At 36.1% G+C, this 17,214-nt stretch overlaps 2 protein-coding genes across 3 annotated transcripts in view; one reads left to right on the forward strand and one right to left on the reverse strand.

The window, feature by feature from the left end:
• The window catches only part of ASB3 (ankyrin repeat and SOCS box containing 3), a 96,085-nt gene that overhangs the window by 65,855 nt on the left and 13,016 nt on the right, over positions 1-17,214 (reverse strand). The window lies entirely within an intron of this gene.
• Positions 7,988-16,189, forward strand: CHAC2 (ChaC glutathione specific gamma-glutamylcyclotransferase 2). 2 transcript variants are annotated; one of them, XM_082642852.1, is made up of 3 exons: positions 7,988-8,382; positions 13,134-13,169; positions 14,753-16,189. In XM_082642852.1, exons 1-3 carry the CDS (start codon positions 8,248-8,250, stop codon positions 15,146-15,148), a joined length of 567 nt encoding a protein of 188 aa, XP_082498978.1. In that variant the 5' UTR covers positions 7,988-8,247; the 3' UTR covers positions 15,149-16,189. The 2 variants fall into 2 exon arrangements, with proteins under 2 accessions (XP_082498978.1, XP_082498979.1); XM_082642853.1 differs by lacking the exon at positions 13,134-13,169.

Genomic DNA, 17,214 nt, shown 5'->3' on the forward strand with positions numbered 1-17,214 from the left:
AAGGAGAACCCAAACACAGCAAGTTAAGCAAAATGAGAAGACAGAGAAAGACACAGCAGATGAAGGAGCACAGCAGATGAAGGACCCATCAGACCAAAAAAATGAAGAGGAAATAGGCAGTCTACCTGAAAAAGAATTCAGACTAATGATAGTAGAGATGATCCAAAATCTTGGAAATAGAATGGAGAAAATACAAGAAACATTTAACAAGGACCTAGAAGAACTAAAGAGCAAACAAACAATGAAGAACAACACAATAAATGAAATTAAAAATTTTCTAGAAGAAATCAATAGCAGAATGACTGAGGCAGAAGAACAGATAAGTGACCTGGAAGATAAAATAGTGGAAATAACTGCCACAGAGCAGAATAAAGAAAAAAGAATGAAAAGAATTGAGGATGGTCTCAGAGACCTCTGGGACAACATTAAATGAACCAACATTCAAATTATAGGGGTCCCAGAAAAACAAGAGAAAAAGAAAGTTACTGAGAAAATATTTAAAGTGATTATAGTTGAAAACTTCCCTAATATGGGAAAGGAAATAGTCAATCAAGTCCAGGAAGCACAGAGAGTCACATACAGGATAAATCCAAGGAGAAACACACCAAGACACGTATTAATCAAACTATCAAAAATTAAATACAAAGAAAAAATATTAAAAGCCGCAAGGGAAAAACAACAAATAACATACAACAGAATCACTCTAAGGTGAACAGCTGATCTTTCAACAGAAACTCTGCAAGCCAGAAGGGAGTGGCAGGACATATTTAAAGTGATGAAAGGGGAAAACCTACAACCAAGATTACTCTACCCAGCCAGGATCTCATTCAGATTCGACAGAGAAATTAAAACCTTTACCAACAAGCAAAAGCTAAGAGAATTCAGCAACACCAAACTAGCTTCACAATAAATGCTAAAGGAACATCTTTAGGCAGGAAACACAAGAGAAGGAAAAGACCTACAATAACAAACCCAAAACAACTGAGAAAATGGTCATAGGAACATGCATATTGACAATTACCTTAAATGTTAATGGATTAAATGCTCCAACCAAAAGCCACAGACTGGCTGAATGGACAGAAAAACAAGACCCATTTATATGCTGTCTACAGAGACCCACTTCAGACCTAGAGACACATACAGACTGAAACTGAGGGGATGGAAAAAGATATTTGATGCAAATGGAAATAAAAAGAAACCTGGAGTAACAATTCTCATATCAGACAAAATAGACTTTAAAATAAAGACTGCTAAAGAAACAAAGGACACTACATAATGATTAAGAGTTCAATCCAATAAGAAGATATAATAACTAAATATTTATGCACCCAACATAGGAGCACCTCAATACATAAGGCAAATGCTAACACCCATAAAAGCGGAAATCAACCATCATAGTAGGGGACTTTAACACCCCACTTTAACCAATGGACAGATCAAACAAAATGAAAATAAATAAGGAAACACAAGCTTTAAATGACAAATTAAACAAGATGGACTTAATTGATATTTATAGGATATTCCATCCAAAAACAACAGAATACACTTTCTTCTCAAGTGCTCATGGAACATTCTCCAAAATAGATCATATCTTGGGTCACAAATCAAGCCTTGGTAAACTTAAAAAAACTGAAATCATATCAAGTATCTTTTCTGACCACAATGATATTAGACTAGATATCAATTACAGGAAAAAACCTGTAAAAAATACAGACACATGGAGGGTACACAATACACTACTTAATAACCAAGAGATCACTGAAGAAATCAAAGGGGAAATCAATAAATACTTAGAAACAAATGACAATGAAAACATAATGACCCAAAACCTATGGGATGCAGCAAAAGCACCTCTAAGAGGGAAGTTTATAGCAATACAATTCTACCTCAAGGAACAAGAAACATCTCAAATAAACAACCTAACCTTACATCTAAAGCAATTAGAGAAAGAATAAAAAAAAACCCAAAGTTAGCAGAAGGAAAGAAATCAAAAAGATCAGATCAGAAATAAATGAAAAATAAATGAAGGAAATAGCAAAGATCAATAAAACTAAAAGCTGGTTCTTTGAGAAGGTAAACAAAATTGATAAACCATTAGACAGACTCATCAAGAAAAAAAGGGAGAAGACTCAAATCAATAGAATTAGAAATGAAAACGGAGAAGTAACAACTGACACTGCAGAAATACAAAAGATCATGAGAGATTCCTACAAGCAACTCTATGCCAGTAAAATGGGACAACCTGGAAGAAATGGACAAATTCTTAGAAAAGCACAACCTTCCAAGCCTGAACCAGGAAGAAATAGAAAATATAAACAGACCAATCACAAGCACTGAAACTGAGACTGTGATTAAAAATCTTCCAACAAACAAAAGCCCAGGACCAGATGGCTTCACAGGCGAACTCTATCAAACATTTAGAGAAGAGCGAACACCTATCCTTCTCAAACTCTTCCAAAATATAGTAGAGGGAGGAACACTCTCAAACTCATTCTACAAGGCAACATTATCATCCTGATACCAAAACCAGACAAAGATGTCACAAAGAAAGAAAACTACAGGCCAATATCACTGATGAACATACATGCAAAAATCCTCAATAAAATACTAGAAAACAGAATCCAACAGCACATTAAAAAGATCATACACCATAATCAAGTGGGGTGTATCCCAAGAAAACAAGGATTCTTCAATATATGCAAATCAATCAATGTGATACACCCTATTATCAAATTGAAGGAGTAAACCATATGATCATCTTAAATGATGCAGAAAAAGCTTTTGACAAAATTCAACACCCATTTATGATAAAAACCCTCCAGAAAGTAGGCATAGAGGGAACTTACCTCAACATAATAAAGGCCATATATGACAAACCCACAGCCAACATCGTTCTCAATGATGAAAAACTGAAAGCATTTCCTCTAAGATCAGGAACAAGACAAGGCTGTTCACTCCCACCACTAGTATTCAACATAGTTTTGGAAGTTTTGGCCACAGCAATCAGAGACGAAAAGAAATGAAAGGAATCCAAATCAGTAAGGAAAAAGTAAAGCTGTCACTGTTTGCAGATGACATGATACTATACATAGAGAATGCTAAAGATGCTGCCAGAAAACTATTAGAGCTGATCAATGAATTCAGTAAAGTAGCAGGATACAAAATTAATGCACAGAAATCTCTGGCATTCCTATACACTAATGATGAAAAATCTGAAAGAGAATTTAAGGAAACACTCCCATTTACCACTGCAACAAAAAGAATAAAATACCTAGGAATAAATCTACCTAAGGAGACAAAAGACCTGTATGCAGAAAACTATAAGACACTGATGAAAGAAATTAAAGATGATACAAACAGATGGAGAGATATACCACATTCTTGGACTGGAAGAATCAACATTGTGAAAATGACTATACAACCCAAAGCAACCTACAGATTCAATGCAATCCCTATCAAACTACCACTGGCATTTTTCACAGAACTAGAACAAAAAATTTCACAATTTGTATGGAAACACAAGACCCCAAATAGCCAAAGCAATCTTGAGAAAGAAAAACGGAGCCGGAGGAATCAGGCTCCCGGACTTCAGACTATACTACAAAGCTACAGTAATCAAGACAGTATGGTACTGACAAAAAAAAAACAGAAAGATAGATCAATGGAACAGGATAGAAAGCCCAGAGATAAACCCATGCACATATGGTCACCTTATCTTTGATAAAGGATGCAAGAATATACAATGGAGAAAAGACAGCCTCTTCAATAAGTGGGGCTGGGAAAACTGGACAGCTACATGTAAAAGAATGAAATTAGAATACTCCCTAACACCATATACAAAAATAAACTCAAAATGGATTAAACACCTAAATGTAAGGCCAGACACTATAAAACTCTCAGAGGAAAACATAGGCAGAATACTCTATGACATAAATCACAGCAAGATCCTTTTTGACCCACCTTCTACAGAAATGGAAATAAAAACAAAAATAAACACATGGGACCTAATGAAACTTTTGCACAGCAAAGGAAACCATAAACAAGATGAAAAGACAACCCTCAGAATGGGAAAAAAATATTTGCAAATGAAGCAACTGACAAAGGATTAATCTCCAAAATTTACAAGCAGCTCATGCAGCTCAATATCCAAAAAACAAACAACCCAATCCAAAAATGGGCAGAAGACCTACATAGACATTTCTCCAAAGAAGATATACAGATAGCCAACAAACACATGAAAGGATGCTCAACATCACTAAGCAATAGAGAAATGCAAATCAAAACTACAATGAGGTATCACCTCACACTGGTCAGAATGGCTATCATCAAAAAAATCTACAGGGCTTCCCTGGCGGCGCAGTGGTTGGGAGTCCGCCTGCCGATGCAGGGGACGCGGGTTCGTGCCCCGCTCCGGGAGGATCCTGCGTGCCGCAGAGCGGCTGGGCCCGTGAGCCATGGCCGCTGGGCCTGCGCGTCCAGAGCCTGTGCTCCGCGACGGGAGAGGCCACAGCAGTGAGAGGCCCGCGTAACGCAAAAAAAAAAAAAAATCTACAAACAATATATGTTGGAAAGGGTGTGGAGAAAAGGGAACCCTCTTGCACTGTTGGTGGGAATGTATATTGATACAGCCACTATGGAGAATAGTATGGGGGTTCTTTAAACAACTAAAAATAGAACTACCATATGACCCAGCAATCCCACTACTGGGCATATACCCTGAGAAAACCATAATTCAAAAAGAGTCGTGTACCACAATGTTCATCGCAGCATTATCTACAATAGCCAGGACATGGAAGCAACCTAATTGTCCATCGACAGATGAATGGATAAAGAAGATGTGGTACATATATATAATGGAGTATTACTCAGCTATAAAAAGAAACAAAATTGAGTTATTTGTAGTGAAGTGGATGGACCTAAAATCTGTCATACGGAGTGAAGTAAGTCAGAAAGAGAAAAACAAATACCATATGCTAACACATATATATGGAACCTAAAAAGAAAAAAAGCTTCTGAAGAACCTAGGGGCAGGACAGGAATAAAGATGCAGACGTAGAGAACGGACTTGAGGACACAGGGAGGGGGAAGGGTAAGCTGGGATGAAGTGAGACAGTGGCATGGACTTATATACACTACCAAATGTAAAACAGCTAGCTAGTGGGAAGCAGCTGCAAAGCACAGGGAGATCAGCTCCTGCTTCGTGACCACCTAGAGGGGTGGGATAGGGAGGGTGTGAGGGTGACGCAAGGGGGAGGAGATATGGGGATGTATGTATATGTATAGCTGATTCACTTTGTTATAAAGCAGAAAATAACACACCATTGTGAAGCAATTATACTCTAATAAAGATGTTAAAATAAATAAATAAAAATTTTTTGAATGTCTTAAAAAAAAAGATGACATAGACACAGATTCTATCTCAAGTTATGTCCTGTCTCACAGAAATGATAAATATATGTGATTGAAAATAGCAGAAAGTGCCATAAGAGAAGTACAGATAAAGAGCCATGAGTAGTCAAAGAAGGGGAAAACTACTTCAACTTGGTGAGGGATATGAGCTGTGCCTAAAAGATAAGGGAGGCTGTGACAATGAGATAACATGTAAAAGAGCATTTCTTGGGCAGAAGAAAAAATATAACCAAAATTATGGAAATGAACAAGCAAGGGTGAGTAAGGTTCAGTGAATAATGGAAACAATTTACTTTGGAAGGAGAATTAGGTAAAAAAAGAATAGTAGAAAAATGAGGTTACAGACATAGCCAAACTATGGAGAATCTTGAATGGTAAGCTGTACGTTTTTGAATATATTACTTCTAGCCAAGGCCATTACATCCAAATTTCACAAAAAAGAACAAATCACACATTTTAGGTCTATTTATAAACATATTCATCTAATAGAAGAAAACTTTTTTCCTACATAGGAAAACCACACACAAACACACATACAAGAATACTATTCCAAAGACATGAAAAACAACTTCAAGTAAAAACAGATAAGAATCCCCTTCTAAATTTTACTGGGTTTTCTCACAGTTACAAATAATGTTAACAGATCCAGATTAGTACACAATAATCTGAAAAAATTAACAACTGGATAATATCTTTCCACTTAAGGGAAAGAGAAGCCAAAAGAAATGTACTATAATAGCAGGATCGTTCTCTTCATCCTTTAATACCAACTAGTCAACATGAATAAACTGTTAAAATCTCCCTTAATAAAACCTCCCTATGTTCTAGACTAAAATAGAGAGTACAGAGGCAAACAACAAAATACATACAATGTAATAACAAATATGTTATTAATATGTATGTATGATACATAAACCTCAGCTAGACCTGAACTGGTAAACAAAATATCAGCTACAAAAATCAGTTTTCAGGTAATTAAGGAAATTTGAACATGGAATAGATATTGGATGATGTTAGGATTCTTAGATGTGATAATGGCACTGTGGTTATCAAGAAAATGTCCTTATTCTTAGAAGTATTTAGCAGTGAAGTTACAGCACATGCAGCTTATTTCAAAGGTTTTAGATTTAAAAGTATATAAAGAGAAAAAGAGTAAAGCAACTATGGCATAATGTTAATTATCAGACCCATGTGGAGAGTATATAAATGGTCACCATATTCTTTTTTTCTAACTTTTGTGTATGTTTGAAATTTTTCGAAAAATTTGGGGGGAACTAACCATTCCAGGCAATGTGAAACCACAGCTTGGAGGAAATTAAAAGACCTGGTTATTCTTTTTTTATATATATAAATTTATTTATTTTATTTTGGGCTGTGTGGGTGTTCATTGCTGTGCACAGGCTTTTCTTCAGCTGCAGGGAGCGGGGGCTACTCCTCACTGCAGGTTCACGGGGCTTCTCATAGCAGTGGCTTCTCTTGTTGTGAAGCATGGGCTCTAGGCACACAGGCTTCAGTAGTTGTGACACGTGGGCTCAGTAGTTGTGGCTCGCAGGCTTTAGAGCACAGGCTCAGTAGTTGTGACTCACGAGCTTAGTTGCTCCACAGTACGTGGGATCTTCCCAGACCACGGCTCGAACCTGTGTTCCCTGCATTAGCAGGCGGATTCTTAACCACTGCTCCACCAGGGAAGCCCAGACCTGAGTATTCTTAAATTAAGCTTTTCTTTGTGACATTTTCCTGCTGATCTCTTACGAGCATAAATAATACTCCTTGAACCTGCATGTTCTAGCATTCTTTTATAAAGCTAAAGACTATGAAACAGAAATCCTCAAGAAAGAATAATCATTTGTTAAGGCTTCTGCTTTCACATACAGAAACACTGCACTGATGGTCCAAGTGAGCTTCCTAAACAGTATTCTGGAGCAGTAGCTCTAACCTTCAGATCAAAACATTTTTTAGGATACTTGACCTGTTGGATAAACTCATGAAAGCTATTAAATTTCTCCCCAGAAAAAAGTACACAGATCCCAAATCTTGTATACAATTTCAGGAGGTCTCACATATGGCTTCCAAAGCCTATACACGAGCTAAAAACCTTTGCCTACTCTTTTCTGAGTAACTCCTGAGAATACTAAAGATGAATAAGGTCGTTTCACGCAGAAAATGTAAATATGCAAGCAATTTTTGTTGAAATAATATTCAACAGCTCTTCTACAGGCACAAAACTTCTGTAGTAAACTTTCTTTTATTCGACAGGTAGAAAGGTTTTTTAAATGTAAAAATACAGATTACACTCCCTGCAAATCCAGTTTTCAAACCATAACAAAATGTCTTTCTACGTACCAACTGCGGTACCAATAAACAGCTCGTCTCCGTATCTAGACCACACCAGCCACGATTCCCACCCTCTCTCTTCTTCCTCTCTGCATTTGAAAAACAGAAGACAGTTCCAATCTTAGAACCACAAATCCCATAGAAGGATTGTGGGTAATGTAGTCCTCTGACCACGCGCACCTCAGGAAAGGTAGGGTGATTTACAGAGGCTGCTGAGAAATCCATTGCTTAGTTCAGAGGAAGTCAATGCTTCCGGATACCCTAAGCAAGCAAAAAAATAATAATAATAACTGACTGAGCTGGAGTAGGAAAACATTCTTCGAACTGCAAGTCCCAGTGTGCTTTGCGTCCCCAAGCAGGGAGTGCAGACTTTGCGCCTGCGCAGCCGGTTTCTTGCGTCCGGAAAGCTGTAGTCCCTGCCTGCGGCTCAGAGACCACGCCGAGGGGACAGCCGCCACCGCTACCGCTGCTGCCGCCGCCACGAAGGAGGAAGAGCAAGGGAGGATGTGGGTTTTTGGTTACGGGTCCCTCATCTGGAAGGTGGACTTCCCCTATCAGGACAAGGTGGTTGGATATATCTCAGGCTACAGCAGGCGCTTCTGGCAGGGCAGCATCGACCACCGCGGGGTTCCTGGCAAGGTGAGGCGCTAACCAGTCCCCCACACTTACTGACCCCGGCGCACTGCTCCCCATCTCCTGGCCCAGCTCTGCGGGACTTACACCCCAACGGCCGAGTAAACTCATGAAATAGTTTATAATGCTGCTACCTCTCTCTGTGCACCTTCCTGGGCCACGTGCCCCCGACTCCCTCTCAAACCAAAGGCAGTCCTTCCGAAGCCACTTGACATGCTGGTGGTAGGTAGTTCTTGAAGAGGAAGAAGGGTGGGCGTAAACTCGCACAAGGCTAACGTGCTGGGAGGGGACCCCATCTCTTGGCAACTACTGCCCCCCCAAAAAGGTGGGAAGATAAACCTTCCTGTCACCACGGAGTTGAAATACTAAAATCAACTAGCAAATTCAGCTTTTTTGCAATTAATTAGGTTTATTGGCATTTCTGCATTCTGCCAGGCTTTGACTGGTTTAAGTTTAAACGTGCATGTTATTTCTGGGGGTTTTTTTAGTATCTTTCCAAAGGTTTTATTTTATGACACCTAAGGTCACAGAAGAACTAGTTTCCAAAATTACCTTACTTTGATCACGTTGGTTGTCCGGTACTTCCCAAGTTAAGTGAGTCCCGCTTTGTTACCTAAATAGCAAAGTACCAATACTATATCCAGCATTATTTTAATGTTTTTTTTTCTCAGTGGTTCTCCTCTAAATTATAAATGCAAAATATAAGTTCTTTGATCCATTTTTCAGTCAGTCTTATACGTGAAAAGAGAGTTACAGCTCACTGCTTATGCAAATCAGCCTCGTTTTGGTTGCAAAACAACTAATCCATAAGGAAAACTAAATTTTGAGTAACTGATAATTTGGATAAGTTGAACACTTATTATAGTTAACCTCCTAACTTTTAGAAGAGTACAAAGTGTTTAATTGCTTACATATTCCCTAAAATACTCTGAGAGTTATATGAGCTTGATTACCACTTTTTTAAAAAAGAAATTAATATTGGCTCAAAAGCACAATATCTAAAATGCTAGAAATCAGATGTAGCAAGAGATTGAGGTTAATTCCAAAGAAATACCTGTAGTCTTGCATCATGGAAAAGGGAAAAGAGGAAGGCTGTAGTTTGCACCTGCTCATCAATGAGACATAGGATGAAAATCACAAAAAGTTAAAAGCTGTCCTACCTCAACTAGAGTTGGTGAATTAGGAATTTGGCTTTAAGGTAGACAGATGACTTGAAAACAGAGGAGTGATTTACCACAAATGCACATTTACAGGCCAACAGAAACTTCATGACCAAGGTATCTCCAAGAGTGTTATAAAATAATATTTAAGACTTTAAAGAACTAAGTTAAATAAAATGCCTTTTGAGTTGTCAGATATGGGCACTTAAAACTGCCATTCTGAAGAAGAATGCCTTAACCCAGGCTTCAATTTCAATGACCAAGTATTAATTACTTACAAACACAGTTATATAGCATATTTTACTACTCTAGTCTCAACCAAAATGTTTGTTTGGTACACAGCATAATGAGTTATGTACACCGTCAAAACAAACCGATGATAAGAAACTGTCATGCCAATACAACAGTTCATGAGTCTTTAAAAAAGAAGGTAGCTATAAAAGCCAATATCTCTCTTTTTACTTAAATATACTAAAATATAGGGCAGGAAATTTGGGGGAAAAAACTGCAATGGCTAATAGTTTGATACCTACTTTTATTTAAAGAATCCATCCTAGCATATTAAAGGAAAGCCTAAGGCACTGAACATTTTCTAAATATAATTCTATTAAGAAAACTGGAAAGAACATTATCTTCACATTTTTTATTATAATGGATCACCAGCCTTTTATAAATATTAACTGTCTGACAAACAAGAATATAAAAGGCTACAGAAATATCTAGCAAATTAGAATAACGTAAATGCTATATAGGACTATGTTTTTACAGCAACATATGCTTCTAGTGAGCATATGATCATTACATATGAAACATGATATTATTAAACAAATGTTGGACTCATTTCCACATACTGCAATGTGACATTTGTAGGAAAAATACCAAACTTACTTTCTTTACTAAATTATGCTTTCTTTTTAGCTCCATTTAACTTTACTATCTTCCTAAGTTTAATTAAGCATCTTATTTATTTCTAACAAAACTGGCCAGTTCTCATCAAATTAAGGATTTATTTAAATGTGAAAATTTTTTCATATCGAATATATTTCAATTTCAAAAAGAGAAAACATTTTAACACAAGAGATAATCATGAATATTTACTAAATCCCTCACTTTCCTAGATGTAGATCAGAAACATTACTCATTACCCAATGAAAGCACCCATCATGACTCATATTTCACAGCATAGTCCAATCCCATTCAGCTTCCAAGACCCCTTCTTCAGTTTTAATACCCCCAAAACACACTTAAGTGCATTTACAAATTTACATTGTTTCCCAATAATATATTTTATTTTAGGGACAAATAGCTTAAATTTTAGAAAATATTTCTGAGTAAATATATCAGTAGTGCCAATAGTCCATGTCTGTTTCATCCATAAGCAGTCACAGGGACAAATCTATTTTCCCTTAATGACTCCCTATATATGCTCTTTGTTTTCTGTTTCAATTGCCACCACCTATATCCAGGACTTTACTACCTCTCCTCCTTTCAACAATTACTACTGAGTACTCACATGTAAGTGGGAGACACCTATGCAAACAACAATACCTGATAAGTGCTATAAGGGAAATGAATAAAAGGAGCAATGAGAGTTTAGAAGGAGCTGCTGCAAAGTCATCTGGGCAGATAGCCAAGCCTTTATGGAGAGAGTGGTGGGAGGATATCTAAGGGATTCTAAAGAAGGAAACGCATTCCACACTGGGAACTGGTATATCCAAAGATGTGAATGTCTGTAAAAGTTATAAATAATTCATTACAGCTTGAGAGGGAAAGTGGTTAAGAAATGAGGTTTGTAGTTAACTCATGCAAAAGAATTTTTATTTTATCCTGTAGAATATTACAACCCTGAAAAATTCAAAGCACAGAAGTGAGTGGCCCAATTTTTGCACCAGAAAGTCAACCTAGGGCCAAGTAGAGAACAGTCTGGAGGCAGGCAGCGAAATCCCTAAGGAGGCAACTGAAAGATGAAGAGAAACCAGATTCAGAAGATAATCAGAAGATAGAGCTACCAAGAATTGGTGACTAGTCTGGTGAAAAGGGAAGAAAGGAAAGGTGGAGTGCAGAACTTGTCCCCTCCACCACTAACATTTCTTACGCAGTCTACCTCCTTCGCACTTGAACGTGCATACTACATACTTTACCACACCCATCTTCCCACAGCACTTCTTTTATCATGCCAGTCACCTACTACTCAAGTGCTACAGTAGCTCTTCATTTCCTATTTCTCCCAAATTTCAGTGGCTTCTTCTTTTCCATTGTCCCCCAGTTTCAACTCCAATCTCAAATCTGACTCTATTCTATTTCTCCAGTTATGTTTTTGAATCATCTTCCATACATGGAGGACCCTCTGCTAAAGTCAGACTCTTGCCCTGGTGTAATCTTGCTTCTAGACCCTCACTCATAAATCATGAGTCACAGTGCCCTTTTGCCAGAATTTTGTCTTTCTTTCTGACCACCCAAGACTCAGAATTCTTACTGCATTTAATAAATAGTATACATCATAGCCCTTAAGTATCTCTACCTATTTCACATGTTAAGTACATATTCCAGAATTACAATATAAGCTCTTGAAAGCAGGAATCAAGGTTTTATCTTCTCTACAGCACAGAATAGGTATTCAATAAATAGCTCCATATTCACTTTGATATTGAAGGTAACATGGCAATAGCTAAATGACCCACACCAATATATGTATCCTCACTTTAACATTACCTTAAATAGAAAATAAGTCAAATATAAATGTCCAACAATACAAGAATGTTTAAATTATAGTTGACAGTAGAATATTATGCAACTATTAAAATGGATGAGAAGACAAACAGGAAAATATAATTAAAAACATAATCCAAAATTCCATGTATTCCATGATTATGAATTATCTATACAAATAGACAAAGACTAGAAGGAAATAGCAACAAGGATGACACAAATATCTGAATGATGTAAGCTCGCTATGTGCCACACAATAGGCATACAAGTAGGTAAAATTGTGGCTTACAACTCAACTTTCTCACTAATGATAACATGTCAGTAGACACAGACTTTGGCACCAGGTAGGAACTGTATTTGAAAAAAAAAAAAATGCAAATTCTTAGACTGCTCCATACCTACAGAATCAGGAACTACCTCCACGTAATTCTGATCTACACTTAAGTTTGAGAACCACTTCCCAATAGGAAAGCACCCTGGAATGTCATGTTTTGTTCCTCAGTGAAACTACAGCAATCTTTTTTTCCTAAAGAGAAAAAAGTGATCAGAACATTTATTTATAATTGCTTCTTCCTTTTGCTTTTCATTTTAGATGAGCCTTAGTTACATGTGTGTGTTTTTAATATATCCATTCTAAGTGAACATAATATACCTATTATATACAAATTAAAGAGAATCTTTTAGAAAGGCCAAGATAATTTGGATAAGGTAGACTCTCTTAATTCATTTTAAAATTTATCATAAAAAGTAAGTACTTTTGAAAAAGTGCTTAGTATGAGCAAACAAAGTTAAAATATTCCACGTCAACATAAGTTGCTAATGCTCAGTTATTGAACTTTAATTCGGGAAAAAAATTTTTTTTTTTTTTTTTTTACTTTTTTAAAACAGCCTGGAAGAGTTGTGACTCTTGTTGAAGATCCTGCGGTATGGTATAATTATTCTTTTTTGTATAGTCTTTAATCATAAAATGTTAAGATGTTTCTCAGTTTTAATAATCAATGAAATTGTATTAGCAGTCATCACAGACAATTTGAACTACACTGAGTCTAGAATTCCTCTCTGTATTTGTTGTATTTCTTTTCATCTGTTGGGAAAAGCTGGAATACAGAATTCAAGGTAGACAACAAAAAACCAATGGCATATAGTCTCATTTTTCCTTTCTTGATGAGTTTATTGACTGAGAATTTTGTGGTCTCCTTTGAAATTAATGGAGCCCACCCTCAGACAGACTACCACTAAGAATCAAATGAAACCCTAAAGCTTTCCTCACATTTGCTAGGATTCTAATATTTCAGGAAAAATCCCAGTCATGAACTATCACTTTCTTTACTGCCTACTTTTATCAAGAGCACAAGAGGTTTTTTAGAAAGTTTAGAGCACTAGAAAACTTTTATTTACCTGGTAGTTCTCTGTTTCTTAAATATTTTCAATCATTTTACTGAGATCCACATTTTATATTATGAAGTTAAATATTTAACTTTAGAAAGGACTTTGATATATAAAATTAAGCAGCTAGCAACAGCAGATGAATGGTGAAATTATGAAACGCTTTCATAAATTACATTAGAAAAAGCATCTATAAAAATGGCTTCAAACTGGTAAAACTCCTAATTAGAGTTAATAAAACCACTTTGTTTCTATAGAATGTTAATATATTCAAGATGCTTAGCAACCTAAAGTTTAATAATCAAGTTAATAATTAAAGGTTGTCAAGAAACTAGAAAATCTGTGTTACAAACTATAAATCTTGCTTATATCACAGATATTTTATTAATACTACAAAGAATCTTTGCAGCTGAAGTACACTGCTTTTACTGACACTGTTCATGAGCTCTCTTGACAAAGAGGTTGCCATTTAGTATTCTGGATGGAGTAATTTACAAAGGATATTTGAAAGTTTAGGCAGTGAAGAAATGAACAGATAAATGAACCTATCGCCTTAATAGTTGATTACTTTATTACAGAGCTTTTAAAGTACAGAACACTTTCTGCAAATAAGGGAACACCAAATATATAAGTGATACTCAACTCCAGCTGAAGGGGGTTGGGGGTCAAACCCCTCCCAGCCAGCACGCCAACCAACACTTATATCCAGAAGCCCTGAAGTAGGCTTCAGGGTGGCTACAACACTCCCTGAAGCAGTTTGGAAACTACTGCCCCTATACCATCAGTGAAATGTTTATGGATTTAAAGCTTTAGAACTATATTTAAAGACTAAATGAAGACCTGGTATTTTAATTTCAGTCCCATTAGTTAAAAGACGTAATTTGAAAAACTTAAACAAAGATAAATATCCTGGTATACAAGGAAATCATTTATTCAGATGGAAGAATGTAAAATGCTGATTTCCTTTACTGTTTAGTATATACCTGTTCGGTGCACATTAAGTGAAGCAAAACTGCACTGATTTCTAAGAATATACAAGATATTTTCTTACATCATAATATATCTTCATCTATTTTAGCCTTGTAAAAACTAAATAATATATTCTTTTCATTTTTCAACAGGGTTGTGTATGGGGTGTTGCTTACAGACTGCCAGTAGGAAAGGAAGAAGAAGTAAAAGCATACCTTGACTTCAGAGAGAAAGGAGGCTACAGGACCAAAACAGTCATTTTTTATCCAAAAGATTCCACAACAGAACCATTCACTGTGTTGCTATATATTGGAACATGTGATAATCCTAATTATCTTGGTCCTGCACCTCTGGAAGACATTGCTGAACAAATTTTTAATGCAGCTGGTCCAAGTGGAAAAAATACAGAATATCTTTTTGAACTTGCAAATTCCATTAGAAGCCTTGTGCCAGAAGATGCAGATGAGCATCTTTTCTCTTTGGAAAAATTAGTAAAGGAACGTTTAGAAGGAAAACAGAACTTCAATTGTTTAAAAAGACCTAACTGACTTTTCCAAACAAGCAGAGCTTTTAGTCTTCAGAGAACAGCACAATGGCATTATGATTTGTAAACGTGTTTATTTGAAAGTCTTAGTTGTGTTTAATGTTATAGTCAAGATATCATCTAAATTTATAGTTTAATTGCAAGTGGCTTGAAACACATACATATTCAAGATATTGGGGTATAAAGAAAAAATTTGTTTCAATAATATAATGATTTTCCAGCTATGTGATATTAAATACTTGCTTATGAGAAGTGAGTTCTTTAGAAAAATATGATGAAGGACTCAGTTCAGAACTTGTTTTTATCTGAATAAATATAATTGTTATTTCATACCACAGTACTATTTTGAAGTTGTAGAGAATTAAACCAAAAGACCAGTAAATATAATAAGGTTATACCTTCAATATATTCCCATACATCAACTCTGTAATCATGGTTTAAAATAAATAAGCTTAAAATAACACGTAATTAGAAACGTATGGTAATATAGACAAGATTTGGGCCTTGAATGTGAATCTCCTTATTTAGGTATTAAATGAAATCCTTTCCAATGTAAGCTAAAAAATAGCATTTTAATATAAAAATTTCCTTGGAATTATAACGTACTATACCTCTCCATTTTTGAATAAATGTATTTTACTACATGGAAAAAAACCCTTTCAGCTAGAAAAGCACAAATTATACAAATCATGTCCACTAACAATGTAGTCTAGTCTGTCACTCACTTTGTATTAATCTTATACTGAAACTTAAAAACAAAGATGGGCTATCTGATATTACAAATTAACAGAAACATATAATGAAAGTTTGCTGTTTGAAATGGTGTTTAGAATTGTAATTTTTTAAAGTAAGAAGTGGCATTACCTGATCATTTGCTACACAGCTTTTTTTTTCCTTCTTACATCTTGTCACCTAAAGGTATCCACTAAATAGTGCTGATGATGCTACTCAAGTAGGAAACATATATGTGCATTATTAACTCATGTAAAAAGTAACTTTGATTCAAACTAATCAGATTATTTCTTATATAGGTGATATCCTCAACAGGACATATAGTCTCTCTGTTATATAGTCAACATGAAAAGAATTTCAGTATCCCATTAAGTCTAATGTGAAACTAATAATTAGTACAGAAGTTTTTCATGTAAAATAAAATAAAGCTGTCCTACATAGTAGGAACAGTAGTCCTTTTCAGGTTTTTTTTAAATCTGTTAACACATTACTTGATAATTTACTCAGCTACATAACTATTTTAAATATTTTCCAACATTTTCAATATTAGTTTTCTAGAAGGCATTTCACTTGTCCTGTACAACAGGAAGAATACTAACATTCATTAATGAATGCCTCATAAGGATGTACTAGGCACTATACATACAGAATCATCCTTAGAGCATGTTTCCATAGTAACTTGCACACAATTAACACATCTAGTAAGCAGCAGAAGTCCATGTCTCTGCTAAAGCACAAGATCTTTCTACAATATATTTAAAAATCCACTTGAATTTAACTGTCTTTACTAACCTGCATCTCTTTTTCAAGAGGTAAACAAGATTTAACTTTTTGTGTAACAACATAGTATGTGACTTGTTACATAGAGCTGTTATTTTTTTTTTTTTTTTTTTTTTTGCGGTACGCGGGCCTCTCACTGCTGTGGCCTCTCCCACTGCGGAGCACAGGCTCCGGACGTGCAGGCTCAGAGGCCATGGCTCACGGGCCCAGCCGTTCCGCGGCATGTGGGATCCTCCCAGTCCAGGGCACAAACCTGCGTCCCCTGCATCGGCAGGCGGACTCTCAACCACTGCGCCACCAGGGAAGCCCAGAGCTGTTAATTTTGATAGATGCATACAGATTTCCACAAATATAATAAGCCTATCCAAGATTCACATGCCATAGCTCAGAATCACATAGGTGTATTCAGAGATCCAGCCTTAGTGACTCTTCTACCATTTAATATATAACTATGTTATGAAATATCAAGGGAGAGGGATTACTTTGGGTTCCCCATTTAAGTGTCTTTCTAGACTCTCAGTTAGAAGTTAACTAGAAAATACACATGTGGTATACCAT

This window comes from Mesoplodon mirus, assembly GCF_964341445.2.
Source record: "Mesoplodon mirus genome assembly, chromosome: 14".
NCBI lineage: Eukaryota > Metazoa > Chordata > Mammalia > Artiodactyla > Ziphiidae > Mesoplodon > Mesoplodon mirus.